The sequence below is a fragment of the Anarrhichthys ocellatus genome, unplaced genomic scaffold, assembly GCF_004355925.1.
Source record: "Anarrhichthys ocellatus isolate YVR2014 unplaced genomic scaffold, GSC_Weel_1.0 scaffold30, whole genome shotgun sequence".
Lineage (NCBI taxonomy): Eukaryota > Metazoa > Chordata > Actinopteri > Perciformes > Anarhichadidae > Anarrhichthys > Anarrhichthys ocellatus.
In genome coordinates, this window is record NW_022280060.1 from 3,515,758 (window position 1) to 3,539,239 (window position 23,482).

At 43.1% G+C, this 23,482-nt stretch overlaps 2 protein-coding genes across 7 annotated transcripts in view; one reads left to right on the forward strand and one right to left on the reverse strand.

Moving 5' to 3' along the window:
• Positions 1 to 8,908: 8,908 nt before the first annotated feature.
• On the forward strand, positions 8,909 to 13,222 carry s1pr3a (sphingosine-1-phosphate receptor 3a). Of its 2 annotated transcripts, XM_031864353.1 has the most exons (3): positions 8,909 to 9,174; positions 9,951 to 9,980; positions 10,117 to 13,222. In XM_031864353.1, the coding sequence occupies exon 3, from the start codon at positions 10,247 to 10,249 to the stop codon at positions 11,438 to 11,440; it is 1,194 nt and encodes a 397-aa protein (XP_031720213.1). In that variant the 5' UTR covers positions 8,909 to 9,174; positions 9,951 to 9,980; positions 10,117 to 10,246; the 3' UTR covers positions 11,441 to 13,222. The 2 variants fall into 2 exon arrangements, with proteins under 2 accessions (XP_031720213.1, XP_031720212.1); XM_031864352.1 differs by lacking the exon at positions 9,951 to 9,980.
• A 5,891-nt stretch (positions 13,223 to 19,113) lies between these two features.
• The window catches only part of shdb (Src homology 2 domain containing transforming protein D, b), a 23,876-nt gene continuing 19,507 nt past the window's right edge, over positions 19,114 to 23,482 (reverse strand). For all 5 annotated transcript variants that reach the window (XM_031864031.1, XM_031864032.1, XM_031864028.1 and 2 more), the window contains 2 exons: positions 23,309 to 23,428; positions 19,114 to 20,611 (listed from right to left, as the gene is read on the reverse strand). In XM_031864031.1, coding sequence (XP_031719891.1) covers positions 20,425 to 20,611; positions 23,309 to 23,428 — 307 coding nt within the window. In that variant the 3' untranslated portion in view covers positions 19,114 to 20,424. The remainder of the gene's footprint in view (positions 20,612 to 23,308; positions 23,429 to 23,482) is intronic.

Here is a 23,482-nt window from a genome sequence, read left to right on the forward strand (position 1 = left end):
GAGGAACACTTATTGTCCATAGACTGAAATCATCCCTCAGTGACAAAGAGTATATTTTAATAGGATTAAAGAAGGACTCAGATCTGTCCCTTAAGTCAGGGAAACTCATTTTAGTTCATGGGCCACATACATTTACTGGATCAGTAAAACGCTGTCGGTCAGGACAGCGTTATCAGCTGTAAACGTCGTATGAGAGAAGTTCAGAGCGGTGGCCGTGAACTAACCAGTGGGGCACACTCACGTGCACGAACCCGCACTAAAAGCACGCTCCGCTGGCCCGGCTATGTCAACAAAGCAAGGAGAAGCTTGGATAACAACACACACATGTTTACGTTCTATTAAGTTTATGCAGTTATTTTAAGCTCAATCCCGATGTTTTTCCTATACCCTAGTGGTTTTGTTGCATAAGCAAGTGTTTATTTTATTCACAATAACCACGTGTTTACTGCAACCGTGTGCTGGGCTACCCAGCGCATTAGAAAGTGACGCTAAGGGGTCTGAAAAAGCATCAGATTGGGATGAGTTGGAATGAGAATGTGTTGTTAATGTAGCCTTTACGTAGGCACATGGGATCTATAATAGCATATTCAGCATAGGGGGCCTGCTGCTATTACTAAAGTCCTCCAGTGGGCCAGATTGGACCCCTTGGCGGGCTGGTTCTGGCCATCGGGATGTATATTTAACACTCCTGCCTTATAACACAACATAAAAAAAATTCTGTTACAAGTTAAAGTTTTGCATTGAAAATTTGAATTAACCATTTCAACCACTTTTGAATAATTTATATACGTATTGTTGGGTATACTTGGTGGAGTGGACCGTCAGCTGTCACAGTGGCCCGGTATAATGAAATGTGACGCTTGTGTTTTTAGCCTTTATTTTGTCCAGCATGTCTGTGGAGCCAGGGAGCTTTAGGATGTCCGCGTCCGATGGCTGGCCTGTCTTATTGTTGTTGCTGGTTCAGCGGTCACCATGGTAGCCTTTACCACCTCTGCAGATCTCTATCGAGCCTTTCCTTTTGTTGAGCATCACCGCGTCACACAGGCCACAGAGCCCACTGTCAGTGAGTGGCTGTTAGCCCAGCTGTGACTGATTGCCATTCACACAGTAATTCATTCACAAACATAGCCGACACCATTCATTTCACACAGCCACTATGGCAGGGTCACATGCTGGGAAAATACCTCTGAACGTCGAATGCACACACGATTATGCCAACATTCTCAAAGCGTCTCTTTGCTCAGCACAGAGTATTAACATGCATCACTGTGTTTATCTGAAACAGTTGCATAACAAAAGAGCATTAGGGAATTGTTTGACCTTTTGGGAAATACGCTAATTTGCTTTTTGCCAAGAGTCAGGTGAGCAGGTTGATAGCGCTCTCATGTTTGTATGGGGAAGATGAGGCTACAGCCAGCAGCCAGTTAGCATAGTTTAGGACTGGAGTTAGGGGGGACACTAGCTAGCCTAGCTCTATCCAAAGGTAACAAATCTACCTACTACCCACTAATCTACCAAATCTACCCACTGCTAAAGCTAACTAATTACTCAATTAATTAAATTGCTCCCTAAATCATTATATATGGTTACAGTTGTGACTGGACACAGTAACTTAAGCTAACAGACTGCTGGTGGTAGCTTCATATTTTCCATGCAGACAGGAGAGTGGTATCGATTAACTCGTATTACTCTTAGCAAGAAATGCATTTTCCAAAATTTCAAACAAAAAAATATGTTTCTTCTTGAAGGGAGCCTCTAGTTACCATACAGTATTTACGTATATTTGTATAAGTGTGTATAGGCATTCAGCAGTTATAAGTAGGCTTGGTCTTACCAAATGGCGTATGAATAGCACACCAATAGCACACCAATTTCTAAAGTAATTTCATGCGTTATTGCTAAGCTTTCATTTGCTTTTCATTTGGGATTGCACTCCGCCGCAATAACCGCTCAGAGTGCTCCAGAAGTCAGGTGGCGTAGTATAAGAGCAAGAAAATCCCCATTGGGAGTTGGATGAGGCAGATGGATGAGTCAAACAAATACGACTTTTACCCAAGAGACTGGTGTTCAGTATGAAACTTCTAAACTTTTGTACGGAACTTAATCAACATAACATAAGCCACAAACTATGATCTTTTCTCTGGATATAACCAAGTAGTTTTTTTTTTACACAACATTAGCCACGAGTTTTAAACTGTGACGTTTAAAACAAGTGTGTCTGTATGTGACGAGTTGGGAATGAGAAGTGTGTTAAATGACACACAAAAAGTTTAGAATGCGTGACCATGACATGCAAAAGAGCCTCAAAAGTGACGTGCTTTTTATACGCCTTCCCATGAGATCATGTTAAAGAATGTATATAAAACCTATATATGTGTATGTATATATTTGTCAAATTTAGGTTTTGGTATTTTTGTGAGGTCCTGTTGTCCTTGAATCATGCACCATTATTTCCTGTAAAAACTCTGTGACTTGTACCAGAGTACCATACAGACACTAAAGGAGAAAAAAATACATGTGCTTGTCTTTTGATTCTAAATCTGTACTGATGGTATTTGGAGATTGAGTCTGGTCTGCTTCCGTCAGTGGGTTACTTCTTTCTCAGGCTCCCGCTGCATTTCTTAGGAGAGCTGAGGGTGTGGGGTTGGGGCACAACCCCACACCCTCAGGGGGGGTCTGTGGGCTTTGAGAGACTGTTGGTGTTGGGGCTGCTAGACGGTTTAAGTTTGGGGGTCAGTGGAACATGTGGACTGTGTGGCCATCAGTCCTCGTCTCAAGGGAAATGTCCCTTTGACCCTTTCTTATAAAACAGCAGACAGACAAAGCACCGACAGCCAAGAGAAAAAAAAACTTCCAGAAATAGTATGCATATTTCCTGCATGTAAAGGATGCACGTTTTCTTCTCCGTGTGGCTGTCAACCCCATAATGTTTGTGTTTCGTGAACAGTAAGTTGTGGATCTGGTGCAAATGAGATGATCACACAAACACAAATAAGTAAATGGGCATAGATATGCATCATGCCCACAGGCAACTCATTTTCAGCACAAATTTGTTAGCTTTGCATTCACCAAACGTGCACATGGGAATGTGCACGCAGGAATCTTATTCAAAATTTTCCCAGACATCAAAGAAGCCGGTCTGAGAAAATCAGGCATGATTGTTTCCATGACTGAGGTCAAAGTTATTTTAACATATTTTGGCAAAGCAAAGGCTTGAAGTCTATTTCGTGTTTGAGGCCCCCTATTGTCAAGAAAATAAATAACGCCATAAAGATATTGACTTCAAAAGTTCCAGAGTGATTGTGTGAGAACAGACATGGTGACATTTTGAAGATGAAGGCGCCATGATGAAGAATTCAGATGGAGCCATGTTTACAAGCACTTTATGTTGTTTTCACTGTGTTTTACTGCAAGGCCTAAATTGTTGTATTTGAAAGTCACCAGCCATGCAGCCTTTCAACATGAATATTGGAACGATCCAACACTCCCGTCTCTGATTTCTAATCATTTCCAAATTACGTTGTCAAAAGGTTGTGTGTGTTGAGGCCGAGAAACCAGATAATTCATTCAGGACTGCTGGGCTTTGGTTGAAAGATGCAGAATAAAGATGTCAACTTCTTCCACTTTTTTGCTGATAATTTCTCCCTTTTCGACCCGCCTGACAACTTCCTAAAGAAATTGAGGAATCTTTGCCTTCCATGTGTAAAAAAAAAAAGAATGAAAAAAAGAATAAAATCATACAGATTCTGCACACAGCAGTTGCAACTTGCCATACAAATGCATTGTACATCTATCTGTCTTACATCCATCCATTTATCCTTCTATCTGTGCACTCCTGATGTTGCTATTTTGAGCTGGATGCAGATAAAAAGGTTATCTAAAAGAACCAGCTAGGCTGTCTCTCAGACAAGCAGTCAGTTTGCGCCCTTAAAGACCTCAGACCTCCACTGATAACCCACCAGGAGCACCACCACTCCAGATACACTATCAGCCCGCAGAGCTCTACTCAAGACCTCCAACAGAGACATACTCCATGTTGCATGCAAGAAAATATGTGATGGTCCTCGAGATAGAGATAATGTTGCTTTTGTTGTAATATCCTGCAGAGATTATAGTGGATATATAATTGTATTTATGTAGCAGATTTGATTAAAGTGTAATAAAATGTGCTCCACAGCAAATGCATCATCATCGTCCACTTTAGTCCCAAACCAAGGAACAGTTACTGTGCAACTGCGTAGAAATGGAGACAGGTGCCGTGTTCTTCCAGGATTGAAACTTAGCTCTTCCTGAACAGAACTCCCCAAGGAAAAACAATGAAGTCTTGTTTTGATAGTTAATCCCTAATTGCAGAATCCAGAACTGTGACAGGGAGTCCAACCTACATTTGTATCCTTTCTATGTCATCAATGCAAAAAAACACCACGTTGATACACTATCAATTATCTGTGTACAAAAACAACAACTATGCCAGAATAACAGGAATATTGGATTCATATTGTAAAAAAAAAAAAAAAAAAAAGCAAAAGTTACGAGGAATTTCTTAACTCTTGTGAAGAGTGTTTTTACATATTTGAATGAAATTAGGTGGACAGTTAAGGCATGGACAGATCTGGATCCAGATAGTTATTCCGTAACCGTTATAAAGACCAGTTTCTTTCTTTAACCGTAGGTCCTACTAGACACAACACTCACTGAGTGATGCATCCAACATTAATGATTTTAACTTTAGCTGATAGCCGGTAATGCTATCTTCTACATGAGCCAGCAGGATTAATGTATTGTCGTATGTATTTAATGTATGCTGGTTTAAGGTGCTCATCGTTGGAATTCAACGCATATCTATTGTCTCCACATGGCTCTTAACATAGCAACAGCTAAGCCGGCGGCTAGAAGCTAACGGTGCTAACAGTGGCAACAGTGCTGACAGAGTAAACAGCGTTTACCTGCGGGGGGGTGACCACACCATTGGCTGAGACGGTGTCAGCGGTAACCGGCAGTGCAGAGCCACAGTCATTAGCTAGTCAGTAGGACACAACAAAGAGACTCATGTGCCCCAAAAATGTTGCACGGCCAGCCGGTTTATGTAAACAAAGCATAGAGAAACTGGGATTACGACACACAAAGAGCAAGAGCAACTTCATTCTCTGCTCTGGACACCAACTCCACTACATCTTTACATTACCAATAGTTGTTTGCTGCGATAATGCTTTGAATCCAGTATATAACCTTTACCCAGTTGAGATAGATAATTACAGATAAATCATCATTTATCCATTCAAATGATGCTTCTCTCTGTCTCGGTCTCATGTATGCAAGATCAAACTACATTCAGTGTTGTTGATGTGTTTGTTCGCTTGCCCTTTTCTGTACCACCAGGCACATTACTGTCAGTTTGGGTCTCTCTAAAACGACAGCGTCTCTGGCACATCAAATATTTATACTCCTTGACATGTTCCAGGGCCATTGAATCGAATCGTTGAGAGACACCCGCTCCTATTGCATGGTGTTCATAAGCATCAAGACTTAGACAGTGATGGAGTGGAGCAGTTGTTGTTCAATTGTCAGGTTCATAAACTAGTCTCTTATCTCTCCTCAATAAATAAAGCACTGTTTGGTCTGAACCTCCACAACATCTACATACTGTACTGTAAATCTATATCCATGTCATATTGAAATGCTGCTGGAGCTCGTAGAGCTGAGCAAACATTCTCTATAATTCTTGAGGAAACTTTTTCAGTGGGTGTGGGTAAACTGCAGGAGTAGAGAGAGAGGGCAGTGGGGTGACGGCCCGAGAGGCCTTGCTTTTCCACCGCTGCAGCTTCTCCTTCGTTCCCACCACACTTTACATTCCCAAACATCTAACTCACCACCCGAGCTTACGTCAGTGTGCCCTGACTCACAATGCTGCTGCACACATACAGTACACACAAACACACAGCAGCCTCACACAGAAAGATGCAGAAACAACTAACTTTTAGAGGACTTGGCACCACGGCCATTTTTTTTTTTCATGATCTGGTGACCTGTAGCAACATTTCCTTTTTCTACCACAGCACCAAACATCCAGGAAGTCTGCATCCAGCTTGCAACAACACAGAGCTAAGGGGTATTTTCATATGGTTATAAATGGGTTGTCAGAGCGCCTGTACATCTCTTGCTGCTCAGGGTAAAGTCAACAGCTCTGGGGGTCATTCATTAATCTGCAATGCCTGGGCTGACATGTGCAAGAGGGCCAGACTGCCTGTAACCTCTCACAATCAGTGATACCGGTGGGACAGAGAGAGAGAGAGAGAGGGAGAAGGAGGGGGGAAACACTGTCAGCCGCCGCTCCTAAGTCTCCTGCTCTTTCCATCTCGCCTTCTTTTTTATCAACATTTGTTACACTGTCAGTCACTGTTAGCCTACACCGTCATCCATCACAGTCTCAATTTCTGGCCTGTTCTATGCTATTTCAGCCCATTGGATCCAGCAAAAACAAAGAGCACGAAAACAAAAAACAGAAGAGATGGACGGTTTGAAAAAAACGAAGCAAACATCAGCAAAGAGAAAAGAAGAAAAAGAAAACACAGTAGCCCCGTCATAGCCACAATTTGCTATTTTAGAGAGGCTTGAAACCATGCTATCAGATATGGATGGTCACCTTGCCTTGGCATCACATTTTTATTGAGCACCGCTGGGTTGAAGCTATACAAGCATCCAATATCTGCAGACACATATCCTGCTCTATTCTATAAATTCTTAGCATATGCATGGGACTTTTTGTCTTTTATGTCCTCGAACAGTAATCAACTATAGGTATGATTTTGACCTTGGACACAAAGGTTGTCTAAACAATCACACCATGAGGTCCACTAGCTACTCTCAAGATTTAATCATCACAACATCTTTTTCAACATATGCTTTATATGTCAAATCAAAGTAACTTAAGCTGCCAAATAGATGCATTCCATCATTAGTTAGTCAGTATTCAAAATACCTAAATCGAAGCATGTAGGGACAAAAAACAGAACACTGTGCACCTACAACTGACCCTTTTAATTGGAGCCTCATTTCTCTCCTCCGCTGCTCTTTTTCCTATTCCCTAGAAACTTTCCCTCAGCTGATTTTGCTCTGCTCCTGGTCAGATGTCCCTTGACCCCTCTTCCATTGTCTGTCTCTCTTTCTCAATCTCACTGGCTGAATGTGAAATCACGGTGCCAAAAGCCAGTGACCGTCACTGTAAAAATGCTTGGCATAAACAATGAGAAGTAACAGCCCCTACCCCTCTGTTTCCACCCATTGCAACATTTAGTGGTTGGAATAATAGCTTTTGGGAATTTGATGGGAATGTGCGTTCTGTTTTTTTAAACACGTAACAGATCCAGTTCAGAGAAGGGCTGTGGGGCGTTGGTGCTGGTTCTGGAGTAGCAGAGGTGAAGAGGAGGAGTGAGCGAGTCAGACATGATCCTCAGCATGTTTCACACCATCCACATCCAGCTGTGGTCCCGGCATTGTGATCTCACCCGTCAGTTGGGTCCTCAAGTCACACAGCGGCAGGAAGTTGCCGAAGGAAAAGCCTTATTTTACCCACAGGGATAAGGCATTTAAATTAAAAGGAGCAATATCCGACATTCAGAGCATTATTAAGCAGCATACAACCATTTTCTATGTACACGGTATAAGAGAGTACTGATGGAGCTGATGGTCACAGCTCTGCACGGTTCCCCCGCAGGTACACACTGTTAGCTCTTTCTGCGCATTTGACGTAGTTTACTGTTAGCGCCGTTAGCACCACTAGCTACGAGCCGCCAGCTCAGCCATCGCAATGTTGAGAGCCAATCGAATCGTTCCCAATCTCATATTATGCACTCATGATGGGATCTACAGTTTATCATTTGTCCACCAAATTTATTTAGATCTCATTTAGATCTTAAAGCAGTGACTTAACATCACACTTGTGGTGTCTCTAACTGCCTATGACCTAATGACCCAACCTTCTCTTTGTATATGCAACCCCATGTAGGCTACTGCAGATGAAACCATATGCAGGACCTCATAGCTATACATTCAGCACCTCGTAGCTACATTCAGCCTACAAGACTCTTGTCTCCTTCTTCTTAGTGACATATTTCCTCTGAACACTAAGAAAGTGCATAAAAGGACAAGTAAGTGCGACTCCTTCCCCTTCCCCCATCCGTTATTGGCTCCAATGGGAAAGGTCTGACCTATCTCACACTCTGAAGTAGCAAACAGATCCAGTCATCTTTTATTTGAACATGAAAAACAATGAGTCATCAAAATCGCAAATATAAAACCGGTTGCAACTTCTTGGCCGTCAGTGGAGGGGGTGTATTCCCAGAAAGGTGAAAAAACACACAAGTCAGTTCTTTTTGATGAAACTGGGGTCAACGTTTAGATAACGATGAGCTTTCTGGTCCAAAAAAAAATGAACTGAGAGGGGACATGGTTGGTTGAGAATCCATCATTATCATCAATCCTGAAAATATGCAACCGAAGCAGAACAGTAGAGGTAGAAGGCTATCTATTAGAGGATGACACAACTTAGTTTATAAGGCCTTGAGGCAAAACATTGTCACATGTGTTGGTACATGCAAGTGCAGCAATTTTATGACACAGACAAATTAAGTGTTCTTGTCTGAAACAGTCGGCTGTTCTCAGACAACAACAAAACTCTTTAATAAAACTATACACTTTAAAAAAAAAATAGCCTAAAACAAAATCAATCAAACCTGCTTGTTTAAAAATGCAAAGCAGCTTCATGAACACAAAGCGACAAATCTGCACAACGACACGCGTGGCTCTGACCTCTCTCCTGACCGAATGGAGAGGTAAGATCCCGCCCCACCGCGCTGGGAGGGGTGAGGAGAGCGAGACGGTCCAAACTGGAGGGAGTCGCAGTGTGAGAGGAGGACGCCACAATGATGAAGTTCAGTACGCAGCACAAAGTGGATTTTTGGAGGCGAATACTTCCGTGATTGGAAACTTTTATGAGGGCGAGGAAGGAAAAAAACGTGGACTTTTGACTTTACGCCGTAGATCATCCATTTTTGACAAACGCATATTTTGACACGAGCGCATCGTTACGCAGGAGAGAGAAGTGGCTCTTCCAAATAACTTCAAATCTCACCAAAAACTACCGGGATGTTTAGATGAGAGCAGTAACTCCAACAGGTACGATACGTTACTGTAGATGAAGAATATACTGTGGCAGACTTTATTTTGCAGAGTATTCAGGTAGTTTCCAAATGATCACTCCTAACTTTGAGTAACTTTTCCAAAACAGGAAAGTTGATCAGACCTCCATGAGTAAACATATTTTTTTCAACTGAAATAGTGTAAAAGCGTCGCCAACCATTTTATTTTGATAGTGAGAATAGCGTTTGTTTAAATTTTTTTTACAGTGTTATTAATTTGGGCTACACAATTTTCTAGAACCCTGTTCACCCAACTTCATAATTACATGTACCCTATAATTTAAGGATTATTTTGGAACCTTTTGCATCAACGTTTATTTACAAGTCACAGAAATTAGAAAATGTATGGCACGTATTTTATGAACAGCAGTAACCGCCACAGCTGTTTGTTTACTATCAAGTTGTAACGTCCTAAACTACAGCTGCTACTTCTTCCTTGTATTTTTTATTTGATCAATTTCTTTATAAATCTGTTTTATATTGTTTATTAATATGTCATTTGCTGTCTTGGCCAGGACACAATCTCAGTAATGAACTTCCCTGATTAGATACATTATTATGAATTAGGTAGGCCTAATATTTAACTTAATTGCTATTTTTTTATGTTCTACATAACAATTACTTTCATACTCTAGGAGTCCTACATTTTTTTTTCTGACAGACATTATCCAAAATGATGTTGAATGTAACTTTAAAGTGTTGAATATAACTTTTAAAAATCAATCTTTTTTTATTTTTATTTTTATTTTTCAGGGACAATGCACACTAATCAACAGTTGCACTGTAAGTGAGCCAGAGTTAGCCAGAGAGGCTAATTTCCATCTGCTGTCCCCGGCCAGATGTTTCAAGGCAGCCTAAAATAACAAAATCTCAAATTGAAACGGAGTTAAAATTCATAGAGTATCTGATCTCTTAACAGGTCCTTCACAGGATCCAACATGCCAGTTGTGAGTCTGCCTGATTGAGCAGCCTCGCCTCACTCCGCTGTGTCCAGTGCTGTGGCGCCCTCTGCTGTGTGTGACCGAGGAAGGCCGGGAAGGACAGGCGGGATGGGGAACCGGCTGGAGGAGGGGATGAACGCCGTCATCGTCAGCCACTACAACCACTCAGGAAAGTGGGACAAGCCTCGCAGCAGCGGGGCCTGTAAGATGGCCCTGCTGCTCTTCATCTGCGTGCTGATCGTTCTGGAGAACGTTACGGTCCTGCTCACTCTCTGGAGGAACAAGCGCTTCCACAGCCGCATGTACTTCCTCATTGGGAACCTGGCGCTGTCAGACCTGCTGGCCGGCGTGGCCTATGTGGTCAACATCTTCACCTCAGGAAGCAACACCTACTTCCTGACGCCGCTGCAGTGGCTGGCTAGAGAAGGGAGCATGTTTGTGGCCCTCAGCGCATCCACGTTCAGCCTCCTGGCAATTGGGATCGAGAGGCACATGACTATGGTGCGCCTGCGTCCGTGCGAGACAGCAGGTCGGGGGAGACTTCTTGGACTGCTGGTAGCTTGCTGGCTCGTGTCATTGCTGCTCAGTGCCCTGCCCAGCCTGGGCTGGAACTGCCTGGACAACATGGCCTCCTGCTCCACAGTGCTGCCGCTCTATGCTAAGAGTTATGTGGCCTTCTGCATCAGTGTGTTCAGCGCCCTGTTGGTGGCCATCATCATCCTCTACATCAGGATTTACCGCCTGGTGACCTCTAGCGGCCGCAGGGTGAGCAGCCGGCCTTCAGAGCGCTCGCTGGCCCTGCTGCGGACAGTGGTCATTGTTCTTGGAGTGTTTGTCATGTGCTGGACCCCCCTCTTCCTCCTGCTGCTGCTGGATGTTGGTTGCAGCCCAGATAAGTGCCCTGTGCTCTACCAGGTGGACTGGTTTATAGCCCTGGCTGTGCTCAACTCTGCCCTCAACCCTCTGATATACACTCTGTCCAGCAGGGAGATGAGGGCGGCTTTCTTCAGGCAGCTGTGCTGCTGTCAGACCAGCATGGAGCACACTGGGACTCCCGTGGGGGGTAACCCCAACCTGGGCACGGTCATCCCCACAGTGGAGAACAGCAAGACCAGCGCAGGAGGGGGCAGTGGGGCTGGCAAGTCCACGCTGAATAGAGGGAAGGTTCCCACACCTATCAACGCTGACAACAAGCATGGAGATCCCTCAGCCACTGCTGTGCCCCATCCCTCCGGGCCTGCAGACCTGCTCTCAGCTGTGCTGGTGAAGGCGGGGGCGCTGCCGACCCTCAGCAAGTTCTGAGTGGAAGCACCTTAATGAGGCTTTGCAGTCACACAGAAGAAGACGCAGAACTGAAATAGTCCTGCTATCAGCCACTTTTTGTTTATGCACTATGACCAGTGTAGCAATGGATGGTATTCAGTTGGAACGATAGTAATGCAGATGAGAGTACAATCAAAATCACTTAAAGCCACTATTTACAACAACTCAGCAATATTATTCACGACACCAGAGTTACTGATATGTTGTGTTTGTCCTACACTATGATTAACGTTATGAAATATAATAGGACAATTTCATAGACATGTATTAAACCAAGCCCCAAATGTAATATATCGTCTTAATTCATGTCTGAAGCTAGACTTGGTAATGCTTCAAAAATCAAATGTGTATAATTAACACTATTAGTGTCGTGTCTGTCGATGCGTTTATTTTATTGTGTCCTTACAAACAATGAAGATTAATTTGGGGCACTTCTTTTGCATGTGCTATATGCAAGCACTCTTAAAGCACCTGCATTTTCCATCACAACTGGATTTGGTAAAGTATTTATTTTCTGTGAAAACATTTGCCATCTTAATACTATTGGTATTCCTGTTCAAAATAGGTTGTGTGCATAGAAAACACCACGGTACTAGGACTTAGTTATTGATTTTTGTTATGATTTGAGATGCACTGGGAGAGCGAACAGGATCAATGGTTTGTTTATCAGACTAGCGGCCTCATTAGGCTGTGATACTCATTACACACACACCACAAATCAAAAGTGGTGGATGAATGACAAATGGCAGCAACATTGCTATTATTAGATTCTTACCACTAGTGGGCAAGAGCGTAAAGATTGTCCTCGCGGTGGTGCTACAGGATAAACTCTAATCAGTAGGGTTCGATATCTGTATGGTGGCCATTTTTGGACAATTCAAGCTCAGTTCTACATTAGCAGGACTGACTCATATTTTATCTAAGCTCTACTGTGTCAGCATCAACTGGACATTTTTGCTTCTGATCAGCTCATCTAGAAACCACTCACACACGTCTACTAACCACTAGTGAATAAGAGTGTTGGATGTGAATTATTTAATGGTGGTAGACTGTAAATTACATTTCTGTCTAGGGTGGTGTAGTGCCTGATACCATTATATAGCAAATGAAATAAAATCCTATTGCCTTTTATGAGAGTTTCACACGTGTCATGTTTTGATATTCAATCAATGACTTGCCCGCTTCCAACCCCCGTCCTCTCAGCCATACTCAGTCTGTGTTGGTCCTCTGCAAACATTGTTAAGGTCTACAGGAAAACCAGACATTTTGTCTGCACGTTTTTGCACCATATGAACCGTAGATCCGTCTGTAGTCACATAACAGCTTAAGTCATACATATATAAATGCACAAATGCTCCGATTTGTCAGTTATTCAGACAGAAGAAGAGAAGTGTCATGAGATTTAACCTGGCTGCACTCATTAAATATCCTAATGGGAAGCTGATTGATGCCCTCTCAATCCAATTCATAAGTAGACCTGGGTCAGCCAGGGTTATGAATAATGCAGAGAAACTTTTGATATTTATTTCAACCAAGGGTTTCCAGCTCCACGAGGTCACAGCTGTTAGTCATGAAAGATACTGCAGGAATCTGACTTTGAAGAGCTTCCTATTGTGAAAAGTCTCCTATCTCTGTTTAAATTTAAAACTGAGGTTTCGTTACATTACAATTCAAACAGTATGTACATGACGCTTTTTACATAAACATTTAAAGGATGCGTTGAGATAAAAAAAGAATATGACGTGGCATTGTGGAAAGGGTTTGGTTGTGAGAAATGATCAGATAATTCAAGTGGATACAAGTTTGTTGTCTAGATGCTGATTTTTAATTCATGCGTTTGTTTTTTCGTTGCGACAAACCCGCAGCAGTGAAGGTTACTTTGACTTGAATCGATTAGATGATTGGCTGATTGCAGCAGAGTTTGTTGTTCACACTGCATTGCACAGCAAAGACCAGACAGGAGCTGACAGACTGTGCATTTCATACTCACCTGAACTGAAGGATGTGTCTCTGCTCTGCACCTCCGGATCTGATGGAAAAGGACAGCAAGGACGCAGTAACAGCCGCGCATTTCCAGTTTAAATGTCACTGGCTCCTTCCTGTCAGAAATGTTCTCCTTCTTGAATTAGCCGGGGATGACGGTGGCCTTATGCCATCTGGAACATAGGAAAATGACAAAATGTTGAGCTCCAGCGTCATTTGTAGTCAGTGAATCCCTCTCTCCTTCTGCTCCTTTTTATCATTCTCACTGTTCTGCTCCAACTTGTTCCTATTTCCTCATTAGATTTAGTTTGATTCAAATGTCTTTCAAATGTCTCAGAAAATCAGTTTGGAGCAGTAAGGAAAACAACGTCCACACAAGTGAATAATATAAAGAACATTAGACCTTTTCATCGTCAGTAATTTAGATAACCAGGTGAACATACAACATACAGATTTACTCCACAGAGGACAGCATTGATGCAGTTTCAGCAGAAGTAGGACGTTTCTGGAAGCGACTGCTAATAAATACCAGGTGTGCCAGCTAATTGCTCAGTGGCATCAATTAGACAACTAAGCTGTATACCTGGGAAATACAAAGTCAGAAGGTCTTCGTCTCAAGCCAAAAAACTTGTGGCATGGAATATATTCCCAAAATAGATAATAGAGAAGGTCGTGATAAAATCGCTTTTGGAAAAACCTTCCAATAACAAGACAGACTGTTGTTCAAAAATATGGATCCAACTCCCTTTAACTGGAAACATTGAAGAAAAAATCCAAATTAAAGAACAAATACTAGAAAGATCGACCAAAAATGAGGAACCAAAGAAGTTCAGAATAATAATACGATTTCAGGTTTCATATCGAACGTATTGAAAAGTTCAGTTGTGTATCAGCTCAAATGTCCCCAATGGTGATTACATACAACTGAATTGTGCTCAATTTACAGATTAAACAAACACATGAGGATATGAAACGGTGCTAAGTTATTAATATCTACCATCATGTGATGAATTCAAACTTGCAATTGATATTAAGAATGAAAACTTAAGTGAGAGGAGTGCTAGTGTTTGTCGGAGCGTTGTCAGAGTTTATTGTGTTGGAGTTCAGAAAGCGTAGCTTGGTGTAATAATCTAAACAACTCTCAATGTCATGGCGAAATATTTAGCAGATTTTGACAATGTGGATGTGATGCAAGATTTCAGAACGTGACTTCTCCTTGAGCGGGACTTGGTTCGACACAATAACAAACAGACTGGATTAAGCGAAAGGTAAAGAGAAACGTTTTTATTCCTCCATGGGGTCCTTTCCATACGGTTCTTAGACATGTTTATAACAACCTCAGCCTCTCAGTGGCAATAACAAGCGACTTTAGTGGACGTTCGTCGACGGTGAGGAATTGCCCCGAGCAATCGTTTAGCGGCTCCTGGCTGCAACGTTTTCCCTCAATATTGGACTCAATTTTAAAATCGTTGTCGCCGTTAGACACTTAGACACAAAAACATGGCGAAATAGGGTCCAGGTTAAAAATACTAACCTTTGAGGGGAAAAATAGTCACACGATGAAGATGAGCAGGAAAGACCCAACTGTTCTCATCCACAGACTCAGTTTCATCATCCTTTCAATCTTTATCTAAGAAAACATAGCTCAAACATGTTCAGTAGAGATTCATAAATTCCTTTTCATTTTAATCTTCTTCATGTCCTCAAATTCCAGAAGATGACAGATTCCATTTGTCCAAACACCAGAAACAAACACCATTTAATGGTTGCATGTGCTACCTGGGTTAAACACCTTAATAAATCATGTTAACTAAATGGCCGTCACCAGTCTTCTTTGAGGATTTAGACATGGTGGATTTGTGTCATTCTCTGTGCACAATGCCTATTTGCATATGACTGATGTGAACACGACAGAGGACAAGAGAATCACACCACCCCCTGTCCTCATGATCCTGGTTTTATACCGTGAGGAAATGGGCATGCATGTGTATGTGTGTGTGTGTGTGTATATGTGTGTATGTGGGCATTTGCATGTGACAGAGAGACGCGTGTGTAAGCATCCTCGAGTGTTTTTGAGAGAAAGAACAAAGACTCCATCTGGTCCGAGCTACTGAATGTGCCAGTATGAAACACTTCTCTCATTCTCAAGTCCCCTTTTCGAAGCAGCGTGTAGGTGGAGTGGGGCCAGGCGGAGATCGGCGAGGGGTCCCGTTGGAGGTGCCCGCTCATGCAGGGAGCCCCCAGCTGAAGCCATTCTCTCCTCTACAGCCGAGTTGCACCAGAGGAGGCCCACACAGTTATGTGGCATGTGGTGATTCTCCTCCCCTATACCTTCACCTCCACAGCTGCGTAATTACTTGTGCAACAAAGAGAGTGAAGACAGGCAGACTTTGCTGATAAGCTCCCCGGGATCAGAGGGCTTCATCCAGGGAGCAGCTGGGAACAACCTGGGGGGGGGGGGAGCCAAGGTAAAGGTCATTTGGTGGGAGGATATCTGAAGGAGCTGGCTGAGACTTGGATTGGTGGACACTCCTCCCAGCATCCCCCTCAACACCCCACAGCCATTAATCTCCTGTAGTGCGGATCAAGACTCTGGTATTGCTTCTGAAACTCCACCGAAGTAGAAAAAGAATGTTTTTATTTTCTGTCTCCTGAAGCAACAACAATTGCCTCCTTTCTATAGGATGTCTTATTAAATAGGAGTCCTGAGTCTAATGTGTGCCTTGTAGGGCTGCAGCTAACATTTGCTTTTATAACTAATTCATCTCTTTGATTAATTGCTTGTCCTCTAAAATGTCAGAAAATAGTGATAAAGCTCCATCTCAATTCTCCCACAGCCCACGGTGGTTTTCAAATTGCTTTTTTTTTGTCTAAACAAACACATTTAAAATATAAACTGGAAAAACAGCTTCACATTTGAGAAGCGGGAACCATCAACCACCGAAATGATTAATTGATTGTCAAAATTGTTCTCACTTATTTTTCTCTTAATTGAGTATTTCATAAATCAACTCCATTTAAATAAGTGTATTTTTCATGTGAGAATTATTTCGGTGTTTCTCTTGAGGGCAGGAAAGCCATTGTGCAGTCAACCATCATGTCTCGTGCTGCTCATTGCACCTTAAAAGTCAAATTCAGAGCATATCTATTGCTTCCACACGGCTCTCAACATGGTGACAGCTGAGCCGGCAGCTCGCAGCTAACGACACAAACAGCCCGATGATGACAGAGTTAACAGTGTTTATGAAGGGGATACGAATCCCAGGACCGGGACACATACCGTATGAGTAAATACTGACCCTGAGAAGACTGCTCTTCAGTACTTCACACAATACATTGATTGAAGATGAAGATCACTCAATTACATTAACTTAAGCAACTGCTTTATCTCTGCTCTATTTCTTCTTCTGCACTCAGGACTCTCTTTGCAAAAGAGTAGCATACCTGATTAAATGAAGTAGAACTGTATTCGCACACTATGCACACGGCCTTTCATTGCCATCCTACCATAACAGATAGGTGGCAGGAGTGGATAAGCAATCTATGCCAAAGTCAATACCACCCTCCCCCCCCCAAAAAAAAATCTCCCAAAACAGCAGCTGCTTTCTCTCCAAACCCTCTGTGGTTGCGGTCCTCTGGTGGGGCCTGACGGCATGCACACACCTGCTCACAACTGACCTCCAATCTATTTCCCCCACACCCGCAACTGCTGGGATTAGCGTGTCTGTGATGGGGGATAAGTGAGGAGGAGGACGGCAGCCTTCTAGTGTGACATGCGTGTCCCGTTGCTCACTTGTGGCATTGAGCGCGTGTGCACAGCTGGCTGATTCCCTGCGAGCAGCCTGGAGTGTTTGTGTGTCGTGTAAAAAGAGCAACGGCAGGCGAAGACACCCATGAAAGACTTCAAGTGTGAAACTCATGCGTGAGCCTCGGACAACTTGGTTTCAAATCTTACTCACTACTAAATAATGAGCAACAAATCTGTCCCTCACAAGTCCCCCAACTTCGTGGAGGTGCAGTGCTAAATTGCTGTAAAACCCCTTTAACAGAAGTCCCCTTTAACTGTTTTATCTTATGTAACCTTTAACCTCCCTCTTGAGATCAAAATGTATTTTTGATGAGAGCTCTGGGCAAAATGGCGAAATTTTGATGTGAAATGTTTGACTTATTTCTAAAATGTTTTACTTCCTTAACTTGCTAATTTGTTGTTTTTTTTCGTGTCCCAGTAAGACATGACAGCGTGTCAGCGATCCATCATGCGAAACACCAGGACCCTGAAACTGAAGCACCTAAATGGAATTCGGCCATAATTCACTGTATCATTTACACCCGTGCTTTTTGATATGAACATGTTAAAATCTCTTATCCAACTATTTAATAAAATAATGTTAGGCCAAGCATGCGTGTGTGCATGTTAGGTTGTTTCCCAACATGTACTCTGGCTCTGCGTTGTTCACAGGTGTTCATTCCTCCAAGCATGTCTGATGGATTAACAGCTGCAGTCACCACCAAACCGGTGGCACCCCCCCAGATCTGACATTACACACATTGTGACATGACAGCTGCACACACACACACACATACATACACACACATACCATGATTCTGGTGTGTGTAGATTGTCATAACGCTGTAAGGACGTTGCCATTTGTTCCAAACTACACAAATGCCCAATAAGAATAGAGCTTTAGATTAGGTATCCTTCAGTCTACTAGAAATTAGCCAAGGGAAATTATGAAATACTGAAAAAAAAAAAGAAAAAGCAGAGACAAGGTAAGCGCTACACAAAAGCCAGAGAAATGAGAGTGAGATATTTGTTTGATTTTTACATGCTGCACTGCCACCGTCGTTAATATTCATATCCCTCCCCAGGGAGCCTTGTTTGAAAAATGAGACTATAGCAGCCCCCCCCTCCATGTCACCGTCTCTCTCGCTTACACTCACAAACACCCACACACACACACGTTTGGAGTCTCATTGGGGAAATACAGCCAGGCAGCGTCTCCCTCCCTTTTTTTTCTTTTTTTTTTTCTTCCTTCACTTTCTCCCCAACAGAGAGTGATCCAGCTCGTCTCCTCTCTCCGTCACGCGGGTAATCAGCCTCTGCTATTTCATTTGGCTCAGTAATGAAAGCAATCCCAGTGCTTTTCACTGCAGCGCAGCCCAAATAATGAGGGCTGCCTCACCCCCCTCCTCAGCCACACCTCACCCCCCCCAGTACTCCTCACCCTCTCCCTCCCAACCGTCAGTGGATGAGGGAAAGCAAATGTGCGTGCATTTTGAGTGTGTGGAGCACGCGATCTTGCCAAGTCCTTTGTGCCTCTCTTCCTTCTTTCCGGGTGAGTCTAATGAGTGTATTGCATGAAAACGGTAATATTTTGGAAGTCTTTTCTTTTTGAATCAAAGACAAGACCAAAAAAAAAAAAAAGATTTTCCTTCTCAAATTGTTTTTGAGGCGTAAAAAAAATACACAGTATTTCACAAGAAATGAGAGAAAGCCTTACACCAGTCTGAAAATAAACATGATTGCGTGTAGCAGAATTTGGTTTTTCAGACAACTCATCTCCGAACCCCTGCTGGGGGGTCCCAGCCCCCGAGGTTGGGAACCACTGATCTACATGTAGAATCAACACTGTGCATATACAGATGAGACGCTTTAACACAGCGGGTAAATTATACATCCCATCATCTTTTTATTAGTGACATAAACTGCCCATAATAATAATAATAATAATTATTAATACAACCCAGTAAATTTTGGATAAAGAAGAAATGATGAAAATATTTTTTCCATTTGTCATTTCCAATGTTCATAAAATGTTTGGAGGAAGTTGGCTCTCCTCTAAAATCAGTGTTTGCCACAAAATGCTGCAACCAGGCAGCAGACATGGGAACCCATTCCAGATGGCACGCATGTAACTCAAACACAACTCACCAACTAGCATGTAAGGACTCGGCCGAGTGAAAAATCTGCGCTCAAATATGTAGAAAGTGTGAGAACGCGGTCGACAGTCACAAAGTTTGAGAGTTGTGTTTCCTGCATCTCAGCTTACAAGCTTAACTTTAAGTCAGTGAGAAAACAATGACAGCAGTGACAGGTTGCCTTTTTTTTTTTTTTTACAAACCCAGCATTGTCTACCAAACAAAACGCAAGCAAACGACAAGAGATCCAGGTCAGCGAGGTCAACACAAGTACCAATAAAACACAGAGTCTCTGTTGCTCAGGAGGAACTAACAGTAACATGGAGATGTGTCCAGCAAATCCTCAACGTACAGCAGCACGACAGTGCAGAGCAGACTGGGTGAAGATTAGCAGGTGCGGCTTTGTGTAGAAAAGCATCCGAAATATAACTGCTGTTGGTAAAAACCTTATATCTTTGAAAATAGCTTCTTTTTTTTTTTCATGGAAAATGTAATTTTCCAACATTTACTTACGACAGGGTCTCCCAAGCCCGAGGATGACAATTTAATGAAAGATCAGCTAAATATGACTAGTGAGGTTTTCACCTTACAACAGCAATATTTTTTACCAGTGTCAATGAGGTGTTTTTTGTGGAACAGCAGTAATTAAATGTAAATTTCCCATAAACTGGGGTATCAGTACATTCAGACTTTCTCCCAGCTCCAGCTCTGCTAACTTCTTCTGCATTTCAGTCAGCTGTGAAAGACGTGTAATAAAGTTCAGTTCAGTAAGGAAACGAGAGAGAAGTTACAGCAAAGGCTGCCTAAAGTTCAGGTGTTGCATTTCATGTGAATCGATCCCCTGGATGTTAGAGACACTTGGCGCAAGTACAACAGCAGTGGTGGGCGAGGGCATTAGCCCACGGCGTGTTGAATCATCAGAAGTAGTCCAGTTCTCTCTTCTTGTAGTTCCAGTCCAGCAAGAAGAGAGAGCGGTTCACTCCGCTGGGAAGATCCCATCAAACATTCAAGCTTTACGTGTCCGATCACAACGACGTCCCGGAGGTCCAGGAGGAGCGTCAGAGTGTCTGCACCAGCACGGGGAACAGCAAAGACAGATGCTCGGCGCCTCGGATCGGGAGTTTGTGCGTGGTGTAGAAGTGGATGACTTCTGGGATGGTCTCAAAGGGAGGGCTGTTCTGTCCCAGCACGTACTTGCCGTCTTTATACTGTGTGAACTTCATGTGCATGAAACCCTGGCAGCTCCTGTGGGGAGAAAACAGGAAGAAAGGGTTTATAATGGAAGGAGACAAAAGAGGAAAGAGAGTGGGAGAGATGGAATATGAAAGTGAGAGAGGAGTGTAGGAGAGGGATGACATGAAATGTGGGGCACATAAAACGTCAGACATTTTGTCACATAATGACACAGTGGAAATGACAGCCCGGATTTATGTTCACGTCTTTTTTTTTTTCTGCACTCGGAGGACATGATTCCAACCAAGATTTAACACCATGTCACAAATTAGGAAGGACGGGACATTGTGATGGATGAATGAGTGGTGTAACAGCTCAGGGGGGGGAAGACAAAAGCCAGAGGGAGTAAGACGAACGCTGGACTGTGAAAGCGGCTTAGCCGAGAGAAGCACACTGGCTTCCTCCCTTTAAGTGATATTCAGCCACGACAGGACTTCCCCTTTAAGAGCCAGCCACTCATGATGTATGTCTAATTATAGAAGCAGAGGGAAAGAGGACGGTTGAAGTCGGTCCCCATAATTGTCATTGTTCTAGTCAACCAAATTAAATTTTATAGAGAAGTTAAACCCCCCAAAAAACACTCGCTGTGACTACAAACAGCCAAACAACAGTTTATGATTTGTTCCACTGGCCTCAAGAGCCAGACGCTTCATCACTCGGAGTTGACAGCACGCTTTCATCCGGTCCCGTTTGTTTTGGGGACTCTTTGTACCTCATGATACATTAGAACGTACCAGAGCTCCTCCATAAATATTCATGCTGGTTTAATTCTGGCAGGCCTGTCTGTTTCAGTGCCGACTCACTTTTCATGTTCTTCATCTGGTCTCCAGTGAACAACCATCATCATTCCTCCCGTTGTCCACGTTACTATCAGATCTTACATGAGGTGAGGTTCACTTTTTCCAAGGCTAGCTGCATTATTTCACATAGTTTAGCTGTTGATATTACACAAGCTGTCCTTGCTGTAGGGTACATTGACAATCACAAAGGTAGCGTCAGCAAACCAGTCACAACACCCTGATGAAGACCAACCTACTGTTTCTTTCCAGTCTAGACACAGACATGACTGAGTGGAGACATAAAAGCTCAATTTAAATATATTACAACTTAGGCCTTAATACTGTAGTTTTGGTGGCCGTTTCTATCTGCCATGATAACATAGCACCCACCAAAGTATTTGCCGATGTCTGAGGATCAAACAAACAAGCCATTGGTTTGTAACCATAATCTCTAAAGCGCTGTGTTTGGAGGTAAAACCCAAAGGATTACGGTGTACATCAGTCATCTGGCTGAAAGGCTTTGGTGTTCGAAGGACAATAACAATTGGTATAAAAAAAACAACAACTTCTGCACATTTTTTTGAATACATACACAAGCTTTCAGTCTTCTCTCCAGGCATACTAGACAAACAGAATGCAAGATCACTCAAGTGTGCATTCCAGTAAATGGCCCTGATGCAAAATACCTGACACAAGATAACACTCGAGGTTATTGTCGTCCCTTGGCATGTGCAGACTACAGAACTGGAGGACAAGGGGTAGATTAGTGTCAGACAGTGGAATGTAAGGAACGTGAAAGTAGGTCAAAGCCTTTAAACTGTGATGGAGTTATGACTACATATGAGTTTGGGTAATATTGTGGGTGTTTACTTTTGCTTTTTTTACCATCTTCTCTTCCAAATTCATTTAGCTGATCAGGAGCTTACTTCAAAACCTGTATGATCATCAGATTGCTCTTGTTTCTTGCCACCTCAGACTTATTTTTGGTGTTGTTCTGTTCCTCGATACCAGCAATTAGCTGTCATTACTGGTTAGATGGCCAAAACTAAGACAATAAAGGCCGTATGAAACTAAAGTTTCCCTTTAAGCCGATTAGAGATCTAAGCGGCTTCGAGTCTTTACAGATTGGGCAATGAAGGACAGTCCCACATTCTAACCAAGCTAAATAACAGATTTTGCCATTTCACAAGAATTCACTACTTACAAACCTAACATGCGCCAGCTAGGAAACCATTGCCAGTAGTGACCTTGTTGCTTGAGCAAGTGTGCATGTGTGTGTGTGCTTGTCAAACCCACTCTACTCATGTAAATGAGTAATGCATGAGCTTGTTTATATGTCACCCCCCCCTTACTTCCCTCCCGGATTCCCTTCTTGTGTGGCCCACAGAAGGTAATTCATATTCATTAGTGATTATGGCGAGGATGATGTGTGCACTCAAGTGTGCTCTACCTGCCTGATTACCACTTAGAAGGCCCGCTGGGGCCACATAGGAAGGCCCCAGAGAGGGGCCAAGGATGGGCTGAGGACAGAGGGATGATGGGAGGGCAGTGTGAGGCCGGGACAATGGATTGCGGTAGTAATTACAAGGGAGAGGTTTGACCAGATAAGCAGTATTGTGCCCTGCAAATGAGTATCGGGAGAGGAATCAGTGCGGCAGTGATCTTGAGTGGGGGTGATGGTGGAAGGGAGACAGAGGAGGGAGAGACAGATGGAGAGGTGTGAAGACTGCGATATGAGATCGGTAGCTCAGGTGGCTTCACACACACACACACACACACACACACACACACTTCTCAGTCGCATGGCAGAATTATTTTTTAATTTGCAATTAAATTGTAACACTGTTTATTGGAGAATGATACTGAAGGTGCACAGGTGTTTGCTTAGCTTGTTGTGGTATGTCAGTCAGTGTAGGGGTGTGTGTCTTACCGTAGGGACAGGGAGTAGTCGGTGCGGTTGGTCTGACTATTTCTCACCAGGTAGCTACATTCTTTACACAGCGTTAGCAGCGACTCTGCCTCCGAACGCGACAGCGAACCGTGGTACCATCTGATGAACACACACACACACACACACACACACACACACACACACACACACACA